Raw genomic sequence first — 23,249 nt, forward strand, 5'->3', positions numbered from 1 at the left:
TTTTTTCCTACATCTTAGAGAACAAATTATATCCACATTGTGATTCCTCCAAGCAGTTTCTAGATCATTTTTCTTTGGGGTCTAATGAGAATCTGAAAGACTTTATATCAGGAATTTAGTGATAGCTCTCTGGCCTCTCGGGCTCTTGAGGCTTGATACTGGCATTAATGGGATAAGTTCATTATTTTTTTTTCAAATAGAGACAGGATACCAGTGCTCTTCTGTTCTGCCTACTCGGCTCAGGCGTGAGAGTTCAAACCTTTCCTTTTTGCTGAAGGTCAAGATCAGTGTCAAGCTTATAGCAAACCCACTCACAGTGCTTGGCATTGCCTTTTATCACCACAGTAGGTATAACCTGACCAACAAGTAATTACACCATTATTTTTTATGTGGTACTTTATTGCTCGCTTTTCAAAATTGGTTTTTAGCATCTCGTGAGGGGTTATTGCGGAAGTGGCCGCATACCCATTGCCCACACAGTAACCGTTACTCCAAAAGCAGTGAATTGCTTAACTAAACACCTATTGATTAGCATACGGCAGGGACCAATGTTAAGACCACCAAGGTCCAAAGTGGAAATTAAATTCTGGCTACATACACACTATTTTTGTTAATATGTCGTGGCAAGGAGGCTTCATTCCTTCATGGATCACAAGAACCAATGTAGGATGGGTAGAAGAATTTACCAGGATGAATCACGTGTACATTTTGACTCTTTCTATTTTATAAAAGACAGAAATCAAGTATGGAAGAAGGAAAAAAAATCATGAGTCATAGGAATATCCTGTCTTCACCCACACAGTACTGAAAGAGTTTCTAGGATGTAAAGGTGAATTTTAGACTCAGCAGTTTGTGATGGACAGCAGAGCATTTACCTTATAATGTGTGACCCTCCACTTGTCTTTAGGACCAAGATGCATGATCTTTTTTAGACAAAGTCCCTCTCCCCAAACCCGTTTTCTCTCCTCACTCTTGGGATAAGTTAAGCTATGGATGTTCAGACCTTTGATTAGGAGCTAGTGAGGGAGATGAAAAAAACCCTGAGTTTTAGGAATGAAACCGTTCCCAAGCATCCTCACATCATTCTAACAGAACACATCAGCCATCTGAAAACAGTGCAGCCTTACCAAATGTGTGAGGTGGTGTGGAAAGCCTTCACTTGAAATTCCTCATTTGATTTCAGTGCCGTTGTTCTGTCTTGGCAGTCCTCAACCTATTTTGAGTGGCCATTATCCTATTCGGTCTGTGGGTCTTTCTCTACTTAGTTTTGACCCGCTGGCCTTGCTCACCTGGTTCTTGGTCCTTTCCTATTTTTTCATACCAATGCATCTCTGTTTTCTGGATCTTGATGTTACACACTGCATCACCTCCATTCCTATTTTTTCTGAACTGTTCTGTTTCCTTTCCAACTGTCTACTCATAGTTTTCACTGAATGAACGACTGACACTTCACATTTACCACATCAGAAACTGGACTCAAGGCTTATTTCCCTTGGCATGTAGTTTTCTTCTTGAACTTTTAAAATATTGCCAAATGACGCTTCTCTATGCCCACTCAGGTCCCTTGTTATTTCTCAAACCTTACATTGATTTAAAGATTTATTTGCTTTGATTTGATGCCCCACACTCTTTCTACATCCTCTCAATAACATGTAGGGAAGTCCTGCCAATTCTACTCTGAAATATTTCTACTATCAATTTACCTCTTCCCCAAGATAGCTCCGTCATTGTTGGGCTTTTACTTTTCCATCTAGAACACCGAAGTAATGCTTTCTCTAAGACACGTTCTGCCTTTGACTCTCAGGATCATCTTTTTGAAATACAGATCTTCTCACCATTCCCTAGCTATGGAGGATTTACATGGTCCTTGTTGCCTCCTGAATAAAGTTCAGGGCAAAGTACTTGGGGTCAAGTTCTGCTATAGGGTTAACCTTTAGTGCTCACTACCAACACATAAACTACGCTCTCCCTAAATTTCAATGCCCATCCTTCTTTGAATGCATCCCCTTCTTTTCTTCTTTGGCTCATAGTATGCATTCCCCACCTGTTTTTAGTGGAAAACCCCTATTCTTCCTCTCACATCCAGCTTAAAGATACTCTCTTTGCCAAATGTTCCCTCTCCATGGTGTTGCTGCTGCTGCTGCTGCTGCTGCTGCTGCTGCTGCTGCTGCTGCTGCTGCTGCTGTCATGTGCAGTAGACTATCAGTACATCGGTTCTGCTGTGGTTGTACAGACTTCTGGGGAACTGTTTGCTATCAGTAATCTGGATTAGGTATTCTTCCAAGGCGCAGTGTGGTATATTGTATCAGAGTCATCTAGATTTCCAAGACCCAGGAAAGCCACCACACCCTTCCTTCTTTTCATCTTTTTCTTCAGAGGGCTAGCTGATGCCCATCTTCCCTTTCATCCACTGAATTAAACCATCCATGGATACCCTCCTGAAAATTTCCCATCTTAGAATGCTGTTTCCTACCTATTTTCCCTTGTTCCCACAACTTATATTCATTTCAAGATTTATTTGTTTTTATTTTCTGTATTTTTCTTGTTCTGCTTATACATATGTATGTGTACTACATCTGTGTTAGGTGCTGTGGAACCAGAAAAGGTAGTGGATCCTGTGTAACTGGAGTTAAGGGCAGGTATGGACCACCATGTTGGTGCCGCGAACTGAACCCAGAACCTCTGTAAGAGCAGTATATCTGAGCTGTCTCTCCAGCCCCTGGGGTTTGAAATGGTTGTATCTGAATCCACATGGAACTTTGAACTTTGTTTTAGGGAAATGCATGAGAATCAGGGGGTGGGATTTTTGTTTTTATTTTGTTTTAGGGAAATGCATGAGAATCAGGGGGTGGGATTTTTGTTTTTATTTTGTTTTAGGGAAATGCATGAGAATCAGGGGGTGGGATTTTTGTTTTTATTTTGTTTTAGGGAAATGCATGAGAATCAGGGGGTGGAAATTTTTTTTTTTTTGGAAATGTGATTTCAAGTTAGTGTAATGGAAGGAGAAGGGCTGAGCTATAAGGATAAGCAAATGGCACTCAGGGCTTTCCTAGGATCAAGCACCCTTTGGTTATTATATTTACCACGTTGTTCTAGAGCTCTGTTTGTGTCCTTCTGTGCTGTCTATCTCTGGAATAGCTCAACTGAAGAACATGTAAATAAATATAATTAACACATTACTGCTCACTCCCTCATATATTTCTAGGCTATGACAAGCATTTTATCCATGGCAATAAGAACCATCCATTGAGAATTATGTGTCAAACACTGGACAAAGTGCACATCCTGCTTTTGCACTGTGGACAGGAAAGGCTCAAAGAACGTGTCATTCCCAGCAGACACATAGCTGGTCAGTGATGACTCCTGCGTCTTGCTCCAGAACACTTAGAACAAAGAGCAAAAGACTCTGTTGTTAGCTACTATCACGTGGGGTCTGGTAACATGGGCCTCATGGGACATGTGGAGTTAAAAAAAAAAGACTAAAAGAGATGGCTTGTGGAAGAGTAAATGAAGAGCAAGAAATTATTGGACAGACCAGAATTAATAAAGAATATTCTGGAAGCCCCTCATTTGTCCTAACTTGGCTGCTTTACTAAGTGTGCTAAGGGAAGGCTGCCTGGACTCCATTCTCTGCCCTTTCATTTATAATTCTGTGGCTTGAGGATATCTGCATCTCTAAGCCTCGGCTTCCTTCTCTGTATAGTGGGAGTAATGGATAGTTCCTTCTTTACAAGGTTGTTGGGAAGGTTAGGCAGCTTAATCCATAAAAATGTTTGCCATATTATAAATACATAGGGGTTCTGTTAGCTGCTGCTGTTAATAGCAACAGCAACAACAACAACAACAACAACAACGTTAAGAAAAAGACTACAGGTTACACATCATCAAGAACACTGGGTCCTTGCAGTCCTCAGCATTGATACACATGCCTGATTCTGCACAGACCTCATGCACGATGGAGTGCCTGCAGCCTTACAGGGACAGTCTAGGACATTTTTGGTGTGAAGGAAGCCTGATTCTGCATGCATGTAAGGCATCGCATAAACCACTAGTCCAAGGTCGCTCACAGTTCAATGCTAAACTATACTGTATTCCTTGGGAAGTTGTTACAGCTTTGCAAGATTGGGTTGTCACTGGTGATTATAGCCAAATACCTGTACCAAACATGTTTCAGGATGTGGTGGCATCTGTATGCAATTTCAACTGAGGCTTGGAGGATGTCGACTTTGAAGCCAGTCTGGGCTACTTAGAATCTGCCGCAGAAAACCCAAACCAAAAGACAAATTATTAGACACTTTATTATTCTATTTTTTCCCAATATCTTTGTGGATTTTTGTTGGTATGCTTAAAACAGCTACTAGTTTAGGTCAGACACAGTCGCTGTCAGTCATCAGGAGGGTTGTTTCTTTTAGCTAAGGAGAGCTTTGAAAGGATTGCTAAGATGACCACACTGCTGTAAACAGAGAGGCTTCAAGGAGCCCTGGCAGAACAGCAATGTGTCCAGGTACTGTGAGAATGTCAAGGCCGAAAGAACATATCCCAGCAGGCAGAGGAAGCTCTGTTTCAGGATGGTGATGTGTGGTGCCAACTGTCACCCACTGAGTGGACTCTGAAGTAGCCTGACTTCACTTACTTCTTTTCTCTGTGATATATAAATTGGATGTGAGGTAGATAGAAACATCTAGACTGCTCTGCTCTGCAAGGTCCTTGTAGCCTCCTATATAGCAGGTATGTTACGAGTGCTTCTTAATTTCTTTTAAATGTCACCAAGTAACTACTTAATATCTCCTGCCTCCAGTTATGAGTCCTCCCCCGCCTCATCAGGGGCGTGGTCATGATGTTTGGAGTCCCCTTTACCTTACTTTTCTTGGTATTGTTTTTGTTCCCACCCTGACAGTTTGCCAGCCTCTGCTGGCTGGTCTCCATCCAACGATATTGGTTTCGAGGAAATGGCTCTGTGAACAGTGGGGTAGGTTAGTGAATTATCTCAGAAAACTGTGATGTCGACACTCACATGAAGTCCTCAGTCCCGAACTCCGAGCTTGGTTAGCAGCAAGACTTAGAAAGGAGTTTACATCTGCCCTCTGACTTGGAGCTGTCCCCTGCTGAGAGCCACTCCTTGCTGGTGGCTTATTCTCAGAGAGTAATAAGTATTGTTGTTTAGCAATTGTGCTGTTGGAATTCAGCTCCACTATGTCTGACAGTATTTATCTAAAATACTTTCCCTGGTGCGTGTTCAAGTTCCAGTAAACCGTGTCTTATTGTGCGACCTTTTCATTTTCCTTTGAAAAGGGATCAGCTCGTCAGATAAAAGCTACAAGTCTGAGTACAGGAAAAACGCGTGCTCAGAAAATCCAAGCATGATTGAAAACAAGATGTGTTAAATCAATGCAGTTTATCGCCTGCCTATTCCCGGCAATTGCTGTCCTAAGCTCATTGCAAACACACACGCAGGATGATAAAAGTCCGGTGTCACAGCACTCGCTGGGGTGGGGACAGAAGAAAACATGTTTATCAGACAGGCTGGGTGATTTTACACTCTTGATAACAGTTATTGTCAAAACTCTCTGGGAAGAAATCTGAAGAACAATTATAGAGGTAATATTGCTCTTGATATATCAGAAGATCCGCCAGGAGAGAATTATGGATTTATCCTTAAGAAAGAAAGACTGAGTATGCTGGCCTTCAATCCTTAAACACCATCATCCATTACCCAGTGAAAATCAGCCTTAAAGGAACAAATCTGTCTTTAAAACTTAATCATAAATGATCCAGACTTTTTCTAATCGGAAGTAAAAAGATTGAAGGGCCATAAAATAGAGAGAGATAGAGATCTATAAAACTATGACAATTTAGCTTTGGTTTGCTAGAGGGAATTAATTTTAATTTTATACTTGAATCAAATTTAGAAATCGAAATTAGAGCCCATAGAAGGCCAAACGGATCATAGACCACCACACAGAATGGCAGGGTGACTTTTCCCTTCAGCCTTGTTACAATTAGAGAGCACCTCAGTTTCCCTTTAATACTCACGGGTTCACCTGTCCCCTGGTCTGGATGGAATGAGAATGTAACCCTTCAGAGAGAGGAAGGGGTCAGCATGTGAGGACGCACCTCTCAGCAAAGACCTTCTAGAAAATTCTAGGTAGTTGTGGCGTGAAATAGATCAGCCCTATGTATCATGACAGCATTATGAACTCTTTATCAAAAGTCAAACAGCCCTCAAATCTCTTTACAAGCTGTGTCTGTCTATAAGGAAAGCTTGGTGTGTTCGTCTGATTGTCAACTTGACACAGCATACAGTCACCTGGGAAGACAGTCCCAATGGAGAAATTATCTACCTCAGGTTGACTTTTGAAGGATTGTTTTGATTGCTTGATTGAGGTGGGATGAAAGACCCACCCTAAATGTTGGCCAGGGTAGAGGTTCAGAACTGTTTAAGAGTGAAGAAAGCTAGTTAAGGTAGAACAAGCAAGCAAGCAAACAAACAGGGAATCTATATCTTTCTCTCTCTGTTCCTGACTATGGATATGATGTTTTGAATTTCTGCCTTGAGTTCCCCACAGTGACAGAACTGTGCACTGAATAAATCCCTTCCTTCCTAGCACTGCTTGCTCCACACGGTGTCTCATTGCAGCAACAGAAAGGAAATCAGGGCATTGGCGAGGGAGAAAACAAAGCTTCCTGATGAATGTGGAGGCGAGTTTTAAGATACATTCTATTTGCTGATGGAATGAATTTAAAGAAATCAGACCACGAATGAACTTGTTCTTCTAGATGAAGTTGAGATTCTGGGCATAAGGATTCCTAGTAGCATAGTCAGGTATGAAAGTGCAGGGTAGTTGATTGGAAAATAAGACTTTTCCATATGCTATAGATAGGTTCATCAGTAATAAAGAGTAATCTCAGAATATCAAGCAAATCTCTGCACAAACAATAAAACCTTACAAGTCTTCTAGACTAACATACTAATAATGCCTCAATATCCCACATTTGAAAGGGGCTGGTTTTTAATATTTATGTTAAGGGGGTATTATAGATGTTCACAAGATCATATCTGATGAAAAGCACTTTGATATTCCTGGGGAAAGAGTCTTCTCGCGTGACTTTGGGCTGTGTTTGAAATGGAACCTCTATACAGGACTATTATAGTCACTAACATCTCTGAGAAGTCTCCAAAGTAGCTTAGAGAAAATTGAATTTGAGGTGGGAAACCTTAAAGATTAATCTTCTTTTGAAGATGCCTTTAAAAGTCACCCGTTGAAGTATAAATCAGTATAAATGCATTGCAGGTTAGGAAATGCGTGCACACAAGGATCCAAGGGGCCCATATTCCTTCCCCCATGAATTTATTCTGGTCATTATAACTGTTCTTATGTCAATGAGCATTTTAGGTGGGGGGGATCCACATGCTTGTTAACAGGGCATTTGATACACAATTATGGCCATTTGTTTAATATTATTGCTAAAAACATTTTTTAAATGAAGTGGGTGTAGTTAAACATTTAATCTGTATTTATACCAAAACAACATTGAGAAGGTATATGAAAACATCTATAACCCTAAGATTGGCATAGTGCTTCTTCATGGTTGGGGGTGTTATGCAGTTCTCCTTGCTGTTGTGGCTTAAAATGTTTTCTAGAATTGGAATGTATTGCTTCTAGATTGAGAAATACAGAAAACCCATTTCATCTCAAAAACCAAAAAGGAGTCCCCCTCCCAACTTTCTTCCTCTGCCTGATGCTTTTGCTCCCTGAAGGGTTATTAATTTCCAGCCACGCACAAGTTCTTTGCATTTCAGTGAATCCCTCAGGTGCCAGTCACCTTCAGCTCTTTTGGTTTCTTGGGTTTCCGTCTTCTGTTTGCATCATGCGTCCTCTCGGCTACCACTCTTTATAAAAATGGCTGACCCACACCAGTCACCCCACACCTCTGATTATGAATTTATTCTTTGCTTGATTTTTCTGTCTCACAGTTGTTACCACAAAAGACATTCATGCACTACAAATATTTCATGGCTCTGGATTTCCTTTCCACCCCCTACTGCTCAATCGTTCCTGTGGTGACTCCATCTTGACACCTTTGGGGTGAAATCTGTAGCCTTCCATTGTCCAGTGAACCAGCTTTGGAAGCTCCTCTGAGCCTCCCCAGATCCCAGGGCGGGATGGCCAGGGTATGAAAAAGCCTTTCTTACTAAAAAGAGGGGCTGACTTCCAAAAGCTTTGCTGTTAGGCATCTCAGGGGCTGTTCCTGGTCCATGGATAAGCTGACCCCGCATGGTCCTTGTTCCTCCAACATCCAGGCAGGTAATGAAATACCCAAATGGCTAGAAGTGTAACCAGTTTCTTCATTTACACTGTTTGTGGCTCTTGTTGGGTTGTTCTGGTGGGTTCTTTTTTCCCATTAGTATATTTTAGAGTCACTCTTAAAGATAGCTTTTCGAAGATAACGCGCTGTTTTATTGTTTACCTCTAGTTGTTAATTTAGTGACTGAGGGAAAAATGGGGCCATTATGGAACAAAAAGGCTCTGCCTGGCGTATAAGCAATAACTCTCCTACCCAGAATGGATCTGCCTGGAAGGGAAATGCTCGGCTGTTACTCCTTTAGTTCAAATATAGAGCAGTCACCAGGGAAGCTGGGAGACCCAGGTGCTAGTTTTATCATTGCCTCTGCTATGAGGTTTTATTTATTACTTGCCATGGAGTCTACATATTTGTTTGGGCATTAAATGGCAATAGAATATAAATATTACCTTCCTAATATCTGCATTTCTTTTTATTTCCAGTCAACAATGACGTCATGTCACACAACCATTAAAAGAAAGGAAATGAAAAACCGAGAAATATGTTGAAACCCCTTTGCGAGTTACTGAGCTCTAAAAGCCACTCAGTCTATGAGCTCTGGTCCAAGTGGCATCCTCAGCCCTCCCCAGATGTATTTGAGACATAGTTCTCCAGCCCCATCTCTATGGTTTCCAGTAGCTAATGCTCTAGAAGCTAAGAGATGACAGAGAAAGAGTGATTTCTTTAAAGGGGAACTCAGAAAAGCAAAGGGAAAAAAAATTCTCACAACTGTGAATGCACCATTTAAGATTTAACCAGTGAACATCTTGGAAGAGAATTCTTTATTGATTTATTTGTGAAGTGGATTTCAAAGAAACAAAAACAAACAAACAAACAAAACCCCACATATTCCTTTGTCCAGAATTGATTCGTTACTAGATCTTTTACTGTACAGACTCTAGTTGCAGGACCTACTTTTTTGGCCTATGGTGTCTCATATGCCTCTGGACACTGCGTCAATGGCTCTGTGTAATGGGAGCTCTGCTGTTTGGAAGCACCTAAGGTGATGCTCTCTAAGAGAAAGGCTTCATAAAGAAGTTGGAAATGGAGGGTTACAGGTTTCCTTTAAAAGCGTTTGAGCTGAGAAGTCTGGGAAGGGACCTAAAGACATTGTAAATAGCCCCAGTACAGGCAGAAGAGATGGCATGGTATTTTTTAACTATTTAATTAACTGTTTTTTTCCCAAAAGAAATAACTTTGCTGCAGACGAAGTGAGAACCTTGGCTGTATAGTGTGCTTTCCCTTCCACTGCGCATGCCTACATCACGGCCTGGATGTGGGGTTCCCCTGACGTCCTAGGCATTGAGTTCTCTGTGCAACCTGGAGGTCCTGATTAGACCCCTTGAATTTGCCCTTGTGTGTTTGCAAGAAAGTTTCAGACTTTCCTTAGCATGCTACACACATCTCCATGATGAAACACATATCAAGAAATGCATATCTACTAGGACAGTGGTCCTCAACCTCCTAATGCTACGACTGTTTCATATAGTACCTCACGTTCTGGTGACCCCCAACAATAAAGTTATTTTTTGTGGTTACTTCGTAACTGTAATTTTCTACTGTTATGAACTGTACTGTAAGTATCTGTTATCCAATAGGATATGACCCCTGTGAACGTCATTGGACCTCAAAAAGGGTCATGACACACAGGTTGAGAACTGCTGTACTAGAAAATAAGTTTGCATAGGTTGGTGAAAGTCACCTCAACTCAATCACGTTTCACCAGGGACCTGGTCCCCTCTATGTCATCCTTGATGAGAAGTTGTCCAGAGTGGTGACTATGAGAAAGACAAGGTGGTAGACTTTGGAACAAGAGGGTAACCCTAACTTAGAAAGACTCTAAAATCAATGTTTTTCATCTGTCCTTTTGGATGCTCTTAGCAGAAAGTTTTCTTTTAAAGGCTGAAGATGTTGTTGCGCAAACAGCTAATTCTTACAAATGGGTTTGGTCATCGCTGGCCAATAAACAATGACTTGAAGCCTCTGTCTTCTAGCACTCTTAAAAAATGCATCCGCCAGTCCCATTACTTTATTTAGAAGGTATAAGCATTGAGCCATTTCTGTTTGGGACAAGGGGCATTATTTTTTCTCTGAGCCTGCGATCCTTCTATCTTGCTCTCATCTTTACCTGATCTTGGGGGGACAGCATCAGGCACCCTTGTCAGAGTGGGGATGATTTGCCTGGAAGGAAGCAGAGTAGGCCACTTTGTTGTGCCAGCCATGTTCTGCAGCTCACAGCTTCCTCTGCTTTTCCTCTTCCAACTTAAGTTGCCCAGGCCTCTTTATGTGGTTAATTACGCTCAATTAAGCTGTTTTGTTTTGTTTTGTTTTTTTCTTTCTCTACCAGATTCTTGGAATTGTCCCAAGTGTGGGGGGGAACAGTTGATTAGTCCTATTTCTGCCACTGCCCCTGAGCTCTGCACTTGCGTACAGTGAGGTCACTTTGTTGAGGAATTAACTTTATATTGCATTCTTGCAGGGTAGATACACGTCCCCAAGGTACCGCTACCCCTGCTGATGAAATAAATATGCCTTCTTTATGAATCTCCCCATTACCCTCTCTGTTGATTTTCCGAGAGTTTATGTAGTCACACATTTATACAACTGGGCAAAAGTACACTACTTATTTTTCTTATGGTCTGTAATAACCCATTCAAGGTTATTAAAGGGTACACAGACCCCCTTTAAGGCATAGTTTCTTATGTCATTACTTTATACAAGCAGGTAAGATTCCGTCTCAGCAACAATCCTCTTGCTTTTAACCTTTTTCTCTGATTATAAAAATAATACATGCTGATTGTGCAGGGGGCAGAAATGAAAACAGAAAATGTGCGGGTCAAAGACGAGGGGGGAAAAAGCATCTCAGGAGCCATGAGTTTTAGAAGCAAGTACTATTTGACAGTCTCTATACAGACAGTGTTGTTTATTAGCAAGTAGGTAGGTAGATTCATTCATTCATTCATTCATCCATTCATTCATTCAAAAGTCACCACATTAAGGACTGGAGACATATTACCTAGTGTCTAAGAGCACCTGATCTTGCAGAGGACCCAGATTTGGTTCCCAGTATGCTCATGGTGGCCCACAACCACTTGGAAGTCAAGTTCCAGTAGATCCAGTGCCCCCTTTGGACCCCTTGGGTACCAGACCCATATACCTTCATGCAGTACTCACATATACACATTTTAAAAATGTGAATCTTGAAAAGTCACCATATTAGAGATACACCCCTGTAGTCTTTTTTAACCTAACACTAGAAATGTCCTTAAATTGGTGTTTGTCACTATGACGTTGATTCTGAGACTGGGAAATGTTTAGTTCTATAGGACACTCTGCACTTTCTGCTTTGCCATGCATTGAACTGAATTCCATATCTTCTTCCCAAATATTTAATCTCTCTTCTGTGGAGAGAGTTGTGTATGTTTTTAAAACTAACGAAACTATTGATCCTTATTAACAAATGCCTCTCACCCATGGCTCTTCTCCTCAGCACACACAGAGAAGTCAGCAGGCTCCATTGAGTTTGGAATAGTATGCCTTGTCTTGCATGGATTTATTGTTAGCACGGTCCATAGTGTCAGGCCATTCTATTGTAATATTCAATACTGAAATACAGAGTGTACATCAGCATACTTGAAAATGCAATAGGGGAGCCAATCGTGAAGACACAAGAAGTTAATAGGAAACCTACTGTGGCTCACTATTTAAAATACCTCCCCCGTCATGGATAATGTCCTTAGCATAGATGCTTATTTTTGTTTGAGTAATAACTTTAATATGCCTAATCCAGTTACTCTGCGTGGCAACAGAAAGAACAGAACTAACAGCTCTTTCGCTATTAGTTCCATACGATATTTGAATTGATACTTTTAATGCTGATATTAAGTGTCAGTCATTCTACAGTGAGTTGGACTTATAGCCAGAAAATCACATCCTCCGCCAACCCTTGTATAAAAGCTTTTCAATGAGCGGTATGGGCTTCTAGACACACTAGGAATTCATTATGCAAATAAGGAAATGGGTGGATCCACACCTCTCCTGTGGCTTAGATTGAAAGGTAAAAATTGTAGGATTCTGAATTTTGTTTTCAGAGACTGAAGTGATATTCTTAATTGTCTAAAGCTACTCTTTATGGTTAGACTTCTTGCTGACAATTAGAATTATGAGTAAGGGTAGGATGATATATAACTTACCCCCTCCCAACCTTGCATTCCGGTCTCTCCGATGCATATCTTGATTAAGTAACTTTTAGAACTAATACTTTCTCAGTGTAAAGAGCTCCATGACTCTTTCTCTACTAGCTGATCTGAAGAGAGAATTCTCTCAAAGGCTTAGAAAGAATCCGTAAAATAAAGCAATAATAAATATTGTGCCTCACCTCATATACTTCAACAGAGAGAGTCACTGCACCTGGCTGTAATTTTCACTAATTTCCACAAGAGACAGATTGAAAGTTTACTGTTTGCAGTGGTAGGGGGAGGGGGGCGGTTACCAAAATCTCATATATGCAAAAAATGATTGTATCATCCAAAATGAAAATGTAGCTCTACGAATGACCTCAATGGGCACTCTAGTTTGGGAGGGGGGAATCTTTTAAATAAAGTTACTTGAAGTTCATTCTGCTTTAAAACATACAAGTGAAGTAGAAGTACTTCCCCTGATTTATGTGTCTTTGGGAGAAATAGTTACTGGCTTTTTACTAACCTATGTAAAACAATGTACTTTTGTAAATGGATTTCTGGCCACTTTATTCAGCTACCCAACCCCCCTTTCTTACATAAAAAAGTAAGCACTGTCAATCAAGGAATTTTAAGGTTTATTTCCTCTTTAGCAATGATTGATAGCCTTTTAGATTTACAAGTTGACAAGTTAAAGGGTTCTATTGGTATAATTATGCTCTAAATTCACAGTCTTTCAATTTAAATGTCCTTTTAAAACCAAGAGATTATCATACCTGTATTTTGAAAAGTGGGCCAGTCAGTTTGGGTTGGTATACAAATTGCTTCCATTAGCCTTGGGACCTATTTGAATTTAATACAGTTTTTTAAAGTTAGTATGAATCTTACTTTTAAAATTTAGGTTAATGGAAATGCATTTTAAGTAAAGAATGTGGCAACTTGTTTTTTTTTTTTTTTTAATGTATAGATAAAATGTTAGGGCTGCAGAGGCTGTCTTTTTATTCAGCAAGGAAGAAAATATGCAGCGAAATGCCTTAGTAAAACTAGAAAAGAAAAGCAATTGCTCAGTAAAATGAAATAAACTCCTACTCCCCACTTATATGGTTCTGGGTAGTGGGACTATGGGTCTTGCCATCTTTCATGCCCTCTCAGACTAGATAGGTTCAAAATGGTTTGTATTCTAGGAAGGAATTCTGAAAATGATAGCATAGGCTCCAGTTTCTATTTGGTCTAGTCTAAGGGAGTGTGTCCAACAGGACACAATGTGTCCATTGTCTCCGAGTGTTATTATTGCACTCGGGTCTCTGAGTCCCTTAGTAAATCATTCTTAGAGACTCAGCTAGGCTACGCTAACACTCTACAGAAGTTACTCTTTTTCAAATAATATCGCTGTGAGTGGGTCTGTTGCTTAAGGTGGGAAGGTTTTGAGTCAAGGGCATGTTGAATGCTTGCCTCTGCAGATCCTCTCCAGGCTTTAGCCTCTCACTCCACTCTGCCCACCACTATCTTCACTGCATAGAAAGTGCTGAGATATTGACTCCCCTGTGCTCCACAGGAAACTTTACACATTATCTATGTGGTCCGCTATTACTTCAAATGTATAGACAAGCTCTTGACTTCCCCCCAGCTTTCTACAACGGGGTGAACCCTAAAACCTTGTGATAATAATAATAATAGTAATAATAATAATAATAATAAGTTTCATTTTACTTTTTACTTAGGATCATATTGAAGATGTAGAATTTGGCCCTAGAAGCTGTGTTCTGAAACCCTCTTCTCTCTGTCTACCAGTGTTTCTTCAAGAGAGTCAGTTCTCTCCACAGTAAACAAAATAGATGGTGGAAATGCCATGAGAGACTAAAGAGTAGCTATTAAATGTTAAGAGTTATATCTGCACCATCTGTGCTGCAAATCATGACTCAGTTCCTGAAATGTTTAAACCTTGCAACTTTTTCCTTACAGCACTCAATGAACCCACCATCGACTATGGTTTCCAGAGGTTACAGAAGGTCATTCCCCGGCATCCTGGTGACCCAGAGCGTTTGCCAAAGGTCAGAATCCCCCCTTTGGGGCATGGTTTCTAGAAAGTTGCATTTGAGAATGGCAAAATACCCTCTTGGACAAGACAAAAAATAGTTCATAGATAATCAACTCGTGTTGGTATACTGTGTGTCATGATAAAGTAGCGACTTTGGGATCGGCATCGGTATGTGTATTTTAGTACATATCATGTCACCTTACACTTTCAGTAACTCTGTATGTTGGTACTATTTCCACTAGTATTTTAGGAAAGAAAAGAAAGAAGCAGAGAGATGTCAGACAATTTGCCCAAGGTCACACAGCATGTAGCTTACTGAGATTTAAATTTACCCAGCCCGTGTCTAGAGTTTGGCTTAATCTATCAGTATGTCATATTGATTTTCAAGAAGAAAGAGAATGCTGGATTTTATCTGCTCAAAGAGCTGTACTCTCTGGTGGGGGGGAATAAAGAGCTCAAAGCAAAATGTATTGCTAGATCTGGTAGGGGAAAGCTGGAAGGGAAATACAGGTAGATGCCTTGGTCAAATAAGACAATGTCTTTTCTGATAAGGCATCTTCCTTACTTAAAAAAATTAAACCAAAAGGTGTGAGAGATAAAATGGAAAAATCGAGATAATAATCATGCTGTTGTCAATGCAGAAAGTGGAGATTGAGTCTTGGTGTGATTGCGGTGCACCTCCTTCGGGAGGTAGTCCAAGCCAACTGTGGACCTGGGACCAGATGTTTGTATGCGAGGGGGGGCCAGAGACCACTGATCATGCCCAGAAATGAGAGGTGCACGAAACACAAGTTCCTGCAAAGTGTTCTGAGGTCTCAACAGAGACAAAAAATTAAAGAGGTTCAGAGTACAGAGCCAGGCTATCTGTCATGACTAAGTGACATCAAAACAATGTTTTATTTATGACATGGTCTAATGCCATCCCCTTAACTGAATGGATGGAAGGTCCTCCCCTCACTACAGTCTACAGGTGTGTGACGCCTGCATCTGTATATCCTCATGAAACGATCTAAAAAAAAAAAAAAATCAAAGCCCGCATCCTTCTTAGCCCAGGGCCTCTTCAAAGGACAGGAACATGGACAGATTCTCCCTGCCCTGTATGGAGCTGAACTCATAGGCAGAACCTCCTGTCAGAGAAGGTCCTGTCTACCATGCCGTTGTCCCCCAGGGCTATGTATGGATATGAGGAATGGGGTGAGTGGGTGTGAAGAGAGGAAGGGCTGTGACAGGCGGACACGCCTGTCTTGTACTTTGACCACAGAGGAAGAACACAGCTTCTAGTTTCTCAGAACAGTCCCACTTCTACTGAAATGCTGTTCTTAGTAATACAAAGTTCTGAAGTGCACTCCTTCTGGGGAAGGGATAATATGGCATGTTGTCATGTTTACACCTCTGTCTTTAAAGGGCCTCTGCCTTGTTTCCTCTATCCTGTCTTATTCTTGGTTCACTGTGAAACAGCCTGTGAGGAACACTAAGCAGCTACATACACCTTCCCAGGGTGACATAGGTGTCCTGTGGAAAGACTGAATTATAGGTCCCTTTGTCCAGCAGGAAGATAGCTTCTGTGTATTTCCTGTGCCACACTCTGATAACTTATAGACAATGATAGACATGATGCGTGCCCACATAGAGAGCCAGCCATTGTCTTTGTGTGATAGAACCGAGACACGGGTACAATGACTTTTCCTGCCATTCCCATTTAGGTTGTGACTTCACTTTCACCCAGATTTGAGGTTAGCATTTCATACCTAGGCTCTCCAGAGTTGAGAGCACAGCCTGGAAGTTCAGATTGGACCAGTTAGAACCTAGTCCTCAGTCACTTGTAAGTCATGTGACCTGTGTCGAAAGCCTTCCTTCCCTGTATTTACCTCAGTTTCCCCATCTGTCAAGTGGGAGCAGCGATACTTCCTGCCTTCTCTTGTCCCTTAGCACCTGACAGAGGGTAACCTGTTGTTGTAAAAATATAAAAATAAAAAGTAAGGTTGTCTTTTACCCCGCTGGGTCTACACCTCTGTGCCCCAAGATATCTGCTGGATATCTTGGCGGAAACACAGCCCAGCCGCACACTTTCCTACACTCAAACCCTCACATAAAAGAACACACAACACAATAATCTTAGATCCAATTGGTAAGATATAATTGCCCACTTAAACATACAAAGCCCGGTACTATCCCTTGAGAACATTAATAACAACCTGTAAATACACAGAGCAGAATCTTAACATCACCTGCCATCTTGTCCTGCCACGGCTTCTCACCCTCTCTCTCTCTCCTCTCCTTTCTCTCTTCTTTCCTTGTCTCCTCCTCTTCCTTCAAACTTCTCCCGCCCATCCTTCCTTCTCCTCCAATGATACGCCTCCTTCTATCCTGTACCTGCCCCTCACCTGTATTTCACAAATTCAATGGGGAAAAGGTTCTGGTGAAGTCATCTGATTCCTGAGTACAGGACAGGGCAGCTGTCCTTGGGGCAATCGAATTAGCATCAAAATACAGATAACTCCAGGGCAAACCACAACAGTAACCCTGGTTTGGTGTCAGTTGAGTAAAAGTGGGAGCAGGAGACCCCCATCCACTGAGCAATTAAGTATATGCTTTATCTCCTGTGCCTTAGTTTCTTCATCTACAAAATGGGGATAGTAGAATTGTATAAGGATGGGAAGTAGGGCCAAATTTAGTTGAATGGTTGAGATCTAAAGAAGTCAGACAGTATTTTTGTTTTGTTTTTCATAAGGATAGGAGAGAAATCAGAGTATAAGGTAGAGTTTTTGTTTACTTATACTTAGAGGCATTTTTGCATTGGCACATTAGATCTTAAAACGTTGGGTAACAAGCTCAGGCACATGCCACTTTGTCCCCAGGGGCCTTTGGGTGAAGCACTCAGCCTTTACTTCCTGGATTTGGGAGGGGCAATCAAGGACACAATGGCCATGTGTGTGTTAAGGAAACACTGCAGCTTACTTCCAACTACAACTGTGGAAGGACTGTGGCCAGAGGAGCCCACCCCAGGAAGCTCTCCCTGTGACTCAGGGCAGACCGGCTGTCCTCTTGGCTCTGCGTGTTAAGGTGGAGCAAGAGTTCAAGGGCAGGGTCAGGAAGTGGCGGATGGAGCCAGCACAAGGTATTCCTGTGCACTTGAGAGAGATTTATACTCCTACTGTCCATTGTTAGGGCCTTAGGAAGGGCCTCTGCCTTCCTCAGACTCATGGCCAGTGTTTGTCAAACAGGGGTGTTTCAGTGAACTGCGGACCACACACCTTAAAAAACAAACCCCACTTTATTAAACCCATGTGTTTGTGAATAGACAAAGCTAGATTCATACAACCACCCACATATTCTGTCAAATGAAACTGCTCCAAAGACCACGCACACAGCCTTCCATAATAATATGCCTTTGTGTGTAGGCTTGCACTCTTTCAAACGAGGAGGACTTGCTTTGTTTTACTGGATCCCCTCTGTGAGAGAAGTTGGGAAAACAGACACACTCCCCTCATCTTCCCCCTTTACCAAACAGGAAAAGAGGAGCGAGCAGACTCTGTAAGTTATTTCATCTCTGAGAGGCACCATAATTCCACCAACCCTCTCTAGTTAGGGCTTTTATTTCTTTTATTTGCACACAGAGAAGAGCAGGCGAAGGTCTTTAACACATACATAGTATTCTACTCCGTCTCACTAATGAATGAACCTGCTTCTCTGGGTCCACATGACTTTGGGAACTTCTCTGACAAGAGAAAAACATGACTTTGGGGTCCAGGTTAAGTTCTTATAAGGAAAAGGTGGGGAGGGGGACGAGGACTGTAGCCAATCAGAAGCTGAGATGCTAATTGCTTGGGTGGGTCTACACAAACTTTGAGCAAGGAGCTCCCTCAGCTTTGAAGGCTCTGGATTTTTTGTTTGTTTGTTTGCCACCTGTCTTCATAAGCAGCCGGTGAACTTCATCCCGCAGGCAGTGCAAGCAGGCCTTGAGCCTAGCCAGCATCCGGCATATTGGCTATGACTCTTGGGAAGCCAGGATTGTGTGTTCCACACCTATTGCAAGTCTAGCTCTGCTTGATGGCGTCTGCCGCAGAACAGAGAGGCCAAGCGAGCCAGCATGCAAGCCAGACACACAAGGAGCTTGGAAGGCAGGCCCAGGACTTGCTGTACAGAAGTCGGAAGCCTCAGGTTCCTCCTCTGTGGAGCAGCTGTTTCACAGTGCTGCTAGGAACTAAGGAGATAATGCATGCAAAGAGAAGTTCCAGGCAGCTGGGGAGTCTCCAGTAAGTGGGGACACTAATCTCTGCATGACATACTTCTCACATTCCACAGAAGAGGCATTTAGACTGAGCCCCTGGAGGAGGTCTGTCTGCTGACTTGCTATGACATCAGTGCCAGCAAATGAGAAAGCTCAAACTTGAACTTGGTTTATGAGTTCAAAACCCTCCTTGTGCCAGTATGTGAAAATTCCACTGTCCCTTCAGATCTGGTCACTCAAAACTGAAACACTTCTGCCTGAAGGCGATCAACTTCTGCTACCTCACCCTCATCAGTATCTTCTGCCCATCCACCTCAGATCCTCAGTAGCTTTTCTTCCTTCCTCCATCGAGAGAGGCTGGTGTGGTACCAAGCAAATACCTTTTGATTATGAGATCCAGTCTCCCTTATAGAGAAAATCAAGCAGTTTGGGAAAAGCAACAAAGGCCACATTTGTGTATTTTGCTTTATGGAGCTGAAAATATCTGGTAAATTGATCCAGTGGGAGTCATAAATACACATTACTTTATCTTGCTCTCCGTGTCCTATACCCCAGAGCCTTGCTAGAACAACAGCACTTAATAGACTTAAGAAAGAGTAATTACACTCATTGGTTGTGTGATTTTTCAGCCCTCCCAGCCCTGCCTGACCTTCTAATTTAGCTCACCGTGTCTAACTAATGCATTTATATTCATCTTTTATGAAGCATGGATAGTACAGGATTGACTGTACAGTCTTTCTCAAGCTGTCTGCCCAGGTTCTCCTCTGCTTGGCAGTTAAGGGAGTAGGGACCATCCATCTCCATGCATTTGCATGGATAGACAGCCATAGACATGGCTGCTGGCACTTCTCATCCCTTATGAAACATGATAAGAAGTATTTATTACATTTTTACTTTAAAGCTTTTATACATTCTAGCATTATTTACAACTAAACATGCTGGCAAAAGATGTGAGTGTTTTTTAAAATCATTACTGCTAATGTCTCAGCTTGTCAGAAGTGCTTAAATTCTCCTGCACTTTGTCTAAAAACTTAGTACTGTTGCCTTTTAAAGAACAACACATTTAAAGGATCTTGCAAGTCAGGTCTGCAAACACTGCTGACAGTCTGTGACGGATGAGATTGCAAAATTTGCAAGATGTTTGTCATTTCCCACAGCCGACATATTAAGGAATGGATTAAGAAACTCAAAACCCCTATGGGAAACAGTCATTCTACCCACCCACCCCCAAAACCCCAGCCAAACCTTGAACCCCCTAGAGCACACCAGAATCTCTCACTCGGCTATCTCTCCCAACTTCTCACTCAGCCATTGGATCCCGATTGTTCACAGAGCATTTTCTCTCACCATATGGTCTCCTCATTACCATATACTAAGAGTCCATATGGGAAACTTGTGAAATGAACTGTATTCATTTTAACTGCCAGATGAGCAGCCTTGTGCTTTGCAAGCCTAGCTTAAGTCATCTGCTGTCTCCGTGTTGTTATGGCAACACGGCGCCAATAAAAAAATTCTAATCTACTGTAAGTGATCACAATATTTTAAGTGCTTGCCTATAACTGGCCTCGAAAGGGACATGAGACAGGAGAGCTTTGATTTGTCCAGAGGCACAGGCAGGTGGTAGTTGACTCCAGTAGGTGTCAGTAAGGGAGCTGGTGAGAATGTGGCTATGTGTCCATGGGGCCTTGGAGTGAAGTGTGGCTTGTCACGGGGATACAGTGTAGAGGGGTCGGATCACAGGGCACATAGATCATAGACCCTTTGGATGAATCTAAAAAGAGTGTCAAACACTATAGTTGCTCAGATAGACACACAACTCTGCTGGTGGTAGGGAGCCAGCCAGCCTTGGGCCAGGGATGCCAGTCTAAGTTTGGGCTCACTGAGGCAATGGCAGATCCTCATGGGAGCCTCTCCTTCATCGCCATTTGAAAATCTCAGATCCCACGAAGCTGTTCTTCTCGAACCCAGGAATCAGTCATTTCAAATGCTGGGCTAATTAAGAGTACCTTAAAGTAGATGGAGGTCGTCAGCCACATCCTAAAGTGTAGATCATTCTCACCTCCAAAGGCTTCACGATGTGCTGCCTCTCTGCCGCCCTCTTTGTATCAGAAGTGAATGTTTATAGTCTCATTTCATCAGCTCACATTAGCCTCATGCTGAATATTTAAACACAGAACAATTTGAACTCACCATGGAGGAAGTCAGTGACTGCACTTTCATTTGGAACAGCAAGGGCTCATCTAATAATAATTTAGTAAATCAGCCATTTAGTGGCTCGGTTGTGCACTGCATTGTGCCAAAGATTATTCAGTTCAACTGTACACTTGCAAAATTGAAATTCAGATTCTAGTCACAAGCACTGGTTTTTTTTTCTCTCTCTCTTTTTTTCCTTTGTGGAGAAATGAGACCCCAAAATCACCCTCCCAGAAGAGCATTCATGTTTAGCGATTTATCATACATACGGAGCTAGGGCAAAAATAAAGCTGGGATTGGCTGTATACAATGTATTCTAATTGTGCTTTTATTGTCTTAGTCTTTACGCACAGACCATCAGTAATTCAAAACCCACAGTTGCATCAGTGAAAATACACATAAGAAACCCTTGCATAACCATATTGCCTTCTAGCAGCAAGGGGAGGCAACTAAGGGGGGGGGGGTTCCATAAAAGAAATGCCAGCATCTTCCTGTTCTACTCTCTCTCTGTCACCTCTCCCTCTCCCCATCCCATCTCCTTCATTTGTTTACTTTCCAAATTTAAGGAAACTTTATTAACATTATATCTGCAGACACAAGTAACCTTACTTAATCAAGAGCACAAAAACAAATGCCAGTCTTATGGTCTATCTGGTCCCCAGAGCGGGCGCTTGGGAGGGGGATTCTTGAGTTTGGACCCAAGAAACATCTTGTCTCTGCATTCTCTTGTCTGTAGAAAAGCACAAGCTATGGAATGTCATCTACTCCCCGCCCCCTCTTCATCTGCCAGGAAACTTAAAGGCACATTCCGTTTTCCTATTCTGACAATGTGCTTAGCTCAGGAACTCGGCTCCTCTTCATACTCTACGTCCTCTTATCTTAGGAGTTGAGCCTAGATCTGGCTGCTGCTGAAATTCTATGTGGATGTGTGCATTTGTACAGAGGAACATGCCTGCGCTTCGTTTATCTAGAGAAAGAGGTTACAGCAGGCTACAGAGATGACTTAGCACTTGCTGTGCAAGTTGGAGTACTGCGCATTAACTTAAATAAGCCAGGCATCTGGTTTGCCTGCTACCCCACACTCAGGAAACAGATACAAGGGATCCCTGGGACCAGTGGGCTAGCTAGAGTAGCCATTTGGCAAGCTTCTGGTTCAGCCAGGGACTCTTCCATAAATAAAGAAGGGAGCAATCAAGAAAAACACCAGGTATTACCCTTTGACCTCCATAGGCACATATATACACATACCCCAGCACATGCATACCCATATATGTGTGCATACACATATACTCATGTGTGCAATTTTAAAAAAAGTACTTTTAGCTTTACCGCTAAGTCACAGGAGCCTCACAGAATAATACTTTTACTTGTTTAGATGATTTTTTCTTTTGCCGACTTATTTTGCAATCTAATTTTCTGCTTCTTCCTGGTGTATATTCCGTTTAGGGATGAGCAGGCAGAGCCCGTGATGAAAGTAATGTGGTGATGCTCAGGCGGTAGCTTATGCAGTACAAAGCAGAGGCTTCCTATTGGAGTTTATGCAGCCTGGGAGCAGAGACTTCTCACTTTTCCTTACCATCTCAACATTGGTCCACTCATGATTGTTTTCAGTGTTTTACAGACACGATTCCATCTCAATCGCAACACCATCCAGTAGAAGAAGCGGGGGGAGTCTCTTGGGGGGTTGTCAATATTGTTGGCTAGTGCTTGGTAAGCACTCATTGTGTATAACCTGCTGGAGCAGAGGCTGGCATTGCCCTGTTTTATAGACAAGGGAAGCAGAGGTATGTGTTCACACTACTTATAAGGCACAGTGTGGATTTGAGCCAAGCCCGTTGAACTTCAGATCAAGTGCCTAAGTCCCTAAGCTCAGACTCTGCAAAGGAAGAAAATGGAATTCTAAAGAGAGGTGGGTTTGCATGCTAGTTTCAAAGTCCCTTAACTCAATTGAGCGGAGGAGAGATGTGGTGGCACTGGCCAAGGTTAGCTTACAATTGGGAAAGCTAGGTAAAAATGATAGCAAGAATTAGAGGCCCACACAGAGAATCCAGAGAGACAATTCCTTGTGTTTGGCTGTTCATTCTGTATGGTGAGGGCTCATAGGAACAGTCACCCACCAGCTGAACCCTAGAACTCTCTTAAGTGCTCTTTGACCACTGAGCTCTTGAAGAGGGAAATTTAGTTTAACCTACCTCATACCCACACCCCGTATAAGAAAAAGGGGAGGAAGGGGTAAAACCATTTCCATCTTCCAGCCATTAGGGAT

The 23,249-nt window shown here is 42.1% G+C and overlaps 1 protein-coding gene across 11 annotated transcripts in view; it reads left to right on the forward strand.

The window, feature by feature from the left end:
• The window catches only part of Ebf1 (EBF transcription factor 1), a 393,351-nt gene that overhangs the window by 344,723 nt on the left and 25,379 nt on the right, over positions 1-23,249 (forward strand). For all 11 annotated transcript variants that reach the window (XM_006246120.5, XM_006246117.5, XM_017596958.3 and 8 more), the window contains one exon: positions 14,484-14,572. In XM_006246120.5, coding sequence (XP_006246182.1) covers positions 14,484-14,572 — 89 coding nt within the window. The remainder of the gene's footprint in view (positions 1-14,483; positions 14,573-23,249) is intronic.

Source organism: Rattus norvegicus, chromosome 10, assembly GCF_036323735.1.
Source record: "Rattus norvegicus strain BN/NHsdMcwi chromosome 10, GRCr8, whole genome shotgun sequence".
NCBI classification, from domain to species: Eukaryota; Metazoa; Chordata; class Mammalia; order Rodentia; family Muridae; genus Rattus; species Rattus norvegicus.